The sequence below is a fragment of the Ictalurus punctatus genome, chromosome 11, assembly GCF_001660625.3.
Source record: "Ictalurus punctatus breed USDA103 chromosome 11, Coco_2.0, whole genome shotgun sequence".
Lineage (NCBI taxonomy): Eukaryota > Metazoa > Chordata > Actinopteri > Siluriformes > Ictaluridae > Ictalurus > Ictalurus punctatus.
The window spans coordinates 24518709-24525171 of record NC_030426.2 but is presented as its reverse complement, the minus strand read 5'-3'; the positions used below and the strand labels follow the sequence as shown (position 1 = coordinate 24525171).

The window sequence follows — 6463 nt, the reverse complement described above, 5'->3', positions numbered from 1 at the left end:
TACTGTTCTCTGGTAGGATCCAGATCCACCATGACTCTGACCAGAAGAAAGAGAATACTGAGAAAAACAAAGAGAATACTGATGAATGAGTGAATATACTTTAAGTTATATATTATATGTTGGGACACCACATAAAATAAATTTTTGTTCTTTTCAAAACATGGTTGAATAATTTAGGTCCAAAATATAACAAGTGAACATCAAAAACACAAAACTTGATTATAATGTGCTGTAGATGGCCCACAGTGTGCTTGTTTAAAAGAATTAATAATACACCAGTGACTAATATATCAAAGCTTTGCTGAATTATTGATTCTGAAGATGGTCATTAAGATGGTGATTAATGTTTTATAACATTTAAAGGCAGAGTCTTCAGTGTCAGCACTTTGTAATAGTCAGTGTGTTTACCTCCACCAGATTGTTTACAGGAAATAGGACTTAGCGCTCCAGTCTCTCCTGTATTTCTGTCTTATTAACTTCAAGTGAGAGAAAAAAGAGAGGCTGGTGAGGGAGCAACTGTTTATAGCTACTGTATCATAAGTGATAATATTAACTACAGCATGAAATGCATCTATAAAAAGTATAATGTGTTGTTCTTTTGTTGTGGTATGAGAGCAATTAAACAAGAAATAATCAATGTGGGTGTGGTAAGAGTAACTCTGCATTGCATAGGGTCACATGGCATCTCCCCATCACTGATTTTCCATTTCAGTATTGATCTTTTAAATTTATTTCTTGCTTATCTGATTTATCTTCATTTAAAACACAGCTCTGAGTCCACAGGTGGAGAGTTACAGCAGTAATCAATAGAGTTAAAGTGTTTATTGTGAGTTGGTCTGATGCTGCTGCTGCCATCTAGAGGATAATGTGAGACACACAGGAGGGAAGCACTACATCCATGTAAGAATAAAAATGTGACCAAAACTCAAGAGAAGGCTCGAATCACATTGTGGTGTGTAACGTGCATGACCACTATAAGTGCTTCGGAGCAGCAATTGTTCAGGTCAGTACTGAAATAGTCCAGGTTCATGTCATGTTAAGAAGCCTGTAAGTGGGCAGAGCCAGGGGTAAGTAGACCATTGTCTGTGAGTACTGAAGAGTAGAAGGGTGTGTAGCCAAGGATCTAACAATTACAATGAAACTGTATCAGAATATGTTCTTATATCCTCCAGAAATATCCCTGAATCTGTCTAACTGCTTTTTGTTCTTAATGTGAAGGGAATAAGAACAGAATTACAACATTACAAAGTCCATGATCACATAACATTTCCCATTCCAGCTGCTGCTGCTTTTGTTTCATTTGTCAAGTTTTTGGAAGTGTGTTATTTTGACCAGGAGAAAGACCTGAAGCACAGAATTTCATAGTGTATTTTTTTCTTCATAAAGAGATGCAGGCAGCCACAAAAGTGGAGGGATGGAAACAGAATTTATTCATTTATTCATGTGACAACTTCATGGTCTCATCATCCAAAACACCTGTAACCTTTGACTCCCTTTCTTACAAACACTCTGTGGCTGGAAACTCAAAGTGACCTAAGTCTAGAAAATAGAACCTACCAAGTAACGCATAGCAACCACAGTCCATTGTCAATGCAGTACTCAAAATGTAAAGGAGTAAACGTACAACACACAGGAAGCATTGAGTGGAGTTTAAAATACATAATATTCTACACTCCCCTTTAGGATTAATTAAATGTTTAATAATCAAAGTGAAAATAAGAAAGACAGAGAATTGTAAAACAAACCTAGAAGCACAAACTTTCAGCATCAAGTAATCACAGAACACATGATATCTAACATATGAAATGGCATCTTTTATACACTTTATTTGACCACATTTCAGGATGAGGATGAAGGCTCTCAGCACTTCCATGTGCTGGTTTCCAAGCATATAGCAAACTTCTGAACAGCGATAAACTGGCTTTTTGAAAAACTATTAATTTACATTATCTGATCTTGACAGGTTATTCCACAATTTAGTTTGAAACTGGAATAATTTTCAAATGAGAGGCCAGTCCAGTTTAATAGAGAATCTGGCAGCAACAATCTCATTGGTTAGAGGACAATTTCTGACTCCAACTGTGTCCAACTGGCCCGTTTAACACTTGAGACTTTGTTAGACCGAATCTGATTGGTTGGTGTTGGGGTTCAGACTTTGGTAGACCGAATCTGATTGGTTGGTGTTGGGATTCAGACTTTGGTAGACTGAATCTGATTGGTTGGTGGTGGGGTTCAGACTTTGGTAGACTGAATCTGATTGGTTGTTGTTGGGGTTCAGACTTTGGTAGACTGAATCTGATTGGTTGGTGTTGGGGTTCAGACTTTGGTAGACTGAATCTGATTGGTTGGTGTTGGGGTTCAGACTTTGGTAGACTGAATCTGATTGGTTGGTGTTGGGGTTCAGACTTTGGTAGACTGAATCTGATTGGTTGGTGTTGGAGTTCAGACTTTGGTAGACTGAATCTGATTGGTTGGTCATTTGTCTTGACTGGAAATGAAGCACATTTGGGTCATTTTCATAATCATTTTCATTTGCCTGAAATTATAATAATAAAAAAGAGAAGTTTTAGAAGTTGTAAAAACTTGAAATGTTTTGTCAAATTACTTAATGAAGTAAATGAGTTGTTTTACTGTTAATTTGTACTCACCTCTCTGTAAGTTGGTGTCATTATTCCTGGGCCTTCAGGAAGATGAGGAAAGAAAAAGAACAAGTGTTAGTTTAATCTTTATAAGTACAGACACCACATGTATGACTGAAACCCTTTTGACGTGAGTTTGACGTGTTATTGATTATATGACTATAACACTAACTGGGAGGAGAATCAGTCATGTAGCAGTCCAACATCATTTTCTATGGTGGTGGTGGTGGTGGTGGTGTGTGTGTGTGTGTGTGTGTGTGTGTGTGTGTGTGTGTGTTTGTGTACTTTGTGTCCTGCGTCTCTTATGTAGAATCACAATGAGGAATATGACTCCAGTCAGAAGCAGCAGCAGAATTACAGACACAGTGATCACAGTGAAAGCTGGAAATCCTGGAAGAGAAATACGAGATCAGTCAGACGATCACATTAAACTACACACTGATCATTCAGAAAAACCTGATCATCATAGTCACATCATAGTCATGTAGTTAGACTGTGGGCGTGAGGTGCATGAAAGTATAATCACCTCCTTTAAGAGAAGTTGGCATAGACAATAATGATGGTAAAGATGATAATGAATATATTGTTGGCACTGATGTTGAAACAGGGACACGTGGATTTAAAGCACAGAAACATATAGATAGTTTGGGTGATAAAGGAGTCGTATGTAGATCCAGCATATGCCTGAAAGCAGTACAGGGCTCTTATGTATAAAAGTGTTGAGAGTAAAAATTTGGTGTTAAGGGACAAAATATTATAAGTAATGAGGACATTGAGAGGAACCAGACTCATAAGAGAACCCTCCACCTCTGGGTGTAGCCTGATAGTGGGATTCATTATGAGCATCCTGGTCTCTGTGAGTACAGCAGATGTTTTTCAGTAAGTCTACAGCTCAGGTTACTATCTACATGAAGTTTTTACATGTTCTGTTCTGTGATTCCTCCGGGTTCTCTGGTTTTCTCCCACTCCCACAAACATGCTGAGAAGTGGAATGGCTACACTACATTACTGTTAAGTGTCAATGAGGATGTGACTCTGTGAAGATGAATGAATTCATTTTCTTTTTCTGTTGATGAATAAATGCTTGAAGTAAGCAAATGTATTTCAGTAAGAAGCAAAACCTCTCTTCCAATAGAGCAAGAATATAAAATACATTCTAAGATAAATCAAGCTGTCAGAATGGTCTGAAATTACAGAAAAGCAGCTTTACTCATACAAACTCACCAGTAACTGTCAGGTCGATCTGTGTGAAATAAACCCTGTATCCATGATCAGATTTCCAGTCTACTTCAGCTCCACACCAGTATTCACCAGAGTCCTGCTCAGTTACACTTCTAATACTCACAGTCAACATTTGTGTTTCTCCGTCATCATACAAGGAGAATTTCCCCTCATTTACATATTTTCTACTTTCTTTAACAGATGCTTTATAAGAACAAGCAGCAGTTAGAAGCCTCTTGCAGAGAAACTTGGGGTCACTCCTGAGGGATTCTGGGTATTTACAGCTGATATTCAAATCTCCTCCTACATAGACAGTCTTACTGATGGACTTCTCATAGGACAGATCTGCAAATCACAACCAATCAGATCAGTTTATATGTGTATATGTGTCCTAGCGCTGATTAACAACACTTAGACAGTTATACAGTAAATTTACATATAAATCTGATGTTTCTTCTGATATATTCATCATCATATCTGCACTTGATGTTGATTCCTCGCCCTGCATATGCACTCACTTCTCTAGAGACCAATTATTAAATTTATGAGATAAACAGTCGTTCCATTACCAGCTTCTTATTTTCTGCCCCAAAACAAAACAAAACAAACCCAAAATACATATGTAACAAATCCAGGAAGACTGATGCGAGTGCAGATTAGCGTTATTAAATAAACAACTAAAAAATAACCAGAAGAAAGAAAAAGAACCAAGCCCTAGCAAAACCGACCAAAATTAAGACAAGGCTATGACAGGGGAAAACATAAATGCCAAGCAACTAAGGAGAGAAAACACAGAACTTAAATAAACTAATCAGGAGAAATACACCTGAGGTGAGCACAAACACAGGAAATAAAACTAAATAAGAAGTTCAAAAACACGCGTGCCCTCTGGGGAGATTGTCCATGGTGGACCTGACATCATAATGCAGCTCGTCATGTTACTGAAAAAGTGAAGAGTTCAATCTGCTCTGTTTAACTGTTGAATAAACATTCATTAATGTTACGCCACGGCCAGCAGAGGGCACTGCGGTACGGACGCTGACTGGTCATGTGACTCTTTTGTTTTCGTTCACTTCCCGCTTGGACACTGAGTTAAGTTTATGTCTCTGATTTGCCACAGGTGCCCATGTTTTGAATTAATTAGGTTTGTTAGTTAAACCCCCCCGTGTGACTGCGCACATCGCGCAGTATTATAGTTGGTTTAGTTCGCCAAGTGAAGGAAGTATACCAGTATGTGCTAATGTGTAGCATGCTAGCGGTCGTAGCTAGGGGACCAGAGTTTGTAGAGTCAGTAGAGACCGCGCTCCCTGTGTTTGTTTATTTGTTTCTGGTTTAAGTAATAAAGACTGTGACCTGCACCTGCATCCGCCTCCAGTCTGTTTCGTAACAGAATACTGCGCCCAAAATGCGGAAGCAGCAGGTCGCCATGAGCGCCGCTGAAGAGGCCAGGATTTGGGCGCTCCTCCGTTCGTCCCTGGAGTTGAGCAAACAGCTCGAAGAGGAAATGGCTCAGTGCAAAGCCGAGCTGCGCGCCGCGTCGTCCCTCGCGCCATATACCCCGTCCCCGCCGCCAAGGAGCGACGCCTCGCAACACAGCCAGCAAAGTAGCCTGAGCATCTGGGGCTTTCCACTGCAGGGGAGGTACACCTTGCTGCGCAGTCCAGAGGTGAAGGCTGGCCCAGAAATGTTTTTTGGGGGGGGGCAATGAGGACAACAGAGCTCCAGCCTGAGGCCTACGGGGAGGTCTCAACTGTGGAGCTCCCACCTGAGGTCAACATGGCGACCTCAGAAGGACAGGCAGAGGAAGCTGTCCTGCTGTCCAGCCCAGCCGAGGAGGCTGTCCCGTGGCCCTGCACGGCCGAGGAAGCTGTCCTGCTGCCCAGTCCAGCTGAGGAGGCCGTCCTGCTACCCTGCACGGCTGAGGAAGCCGTCCTGCTGCCCAGTCCAGCTGAGGAGGCCGTCCCGCTATCCTGCACGGCTGAGGAGGCCGTCCTGCTGCCCTGCACGGCCGAGGAAGCAGTCCTGCTGCCCAGCCCAGCTGAGGAGGCCGTCCCGCTACCCTGCACGGCCGAGGAAGCAGTCCTGCTGCCCAGCCCAGCTGAGGAGGCCGCCCCGCTGCCCTGCACGGCCGAGGAAGCTGTCCTGCTTCCCAGCCCAGCTGAGGAGGCCGTCCCGCTACCCTGCACGGCTGAGGAGGCCGTCCTGCTGCCCAGCCCAGCTGAGGAGGCCGTCCCGCTACCCTGCACGGCTGAGGAGGCCGTCCTGCTGCCCAGCCCAGCAGAGGAGGCCGTCCCGCTACCCTGCACGGCTGAGGAGGCCGTCCTGCTGCCCAGCCCAGCTGAGGAGGCCGTCCCGCTACCCTGCACGGCTGAGGAGGCCGTCCCGCTGGCCAGTCCAGCTGAGGAGGCCGTCCCGCTGGCCAGTCCGGCCGAGGAGGCCGTCCGGCTGCCCCGCCCGGCCGAGGAGGCCGTCCGGCTGCCCCGCCCGGCCGAGGAGGCCGTCCCGCTGCCCCGCCCGGCCGAGGAGGCCGTCCCGCTGCCCCGCCCGGCCGAGGAGGCCGTCCCGCTGCCCCGCCCGGCCGAGGAGGCCGTCCCGCTGCCCCG

At 44.4% G+C, this 6463-nt stretch overlaps 1 protein-coding gene across 1 annotated transcript; it reads right to left on the bottom strand.

Annotated features, from left to right (window-relative positions):
- Positions 1–1145: 1145 nt before the first annotated feature.
- LOC108271664 (putative uncharacterized protein DDB_G0282133) lies at positions 1146–4197 on the bottom strand. The gene is made up of 4 exons (XM_017479382.3): positions 3864–4197; positions 2925–3029; positions 2649–2680; positions 1146–2536 (listed from the first exon to the last, which is right to left on the bottom strand). Exons 1-4 carry the CDS (start codon positions 3991–3993, stop codon positions 2117–2119), a joined length of 687 nt encoding a protein of 228 aa, XP_017334871.2. The 5' UTR covers positions 3994–4197; the 3' UTR covers positions 1146–2116.
- Positions 4198–6463: the final 2266 nt, after the last annotated feature.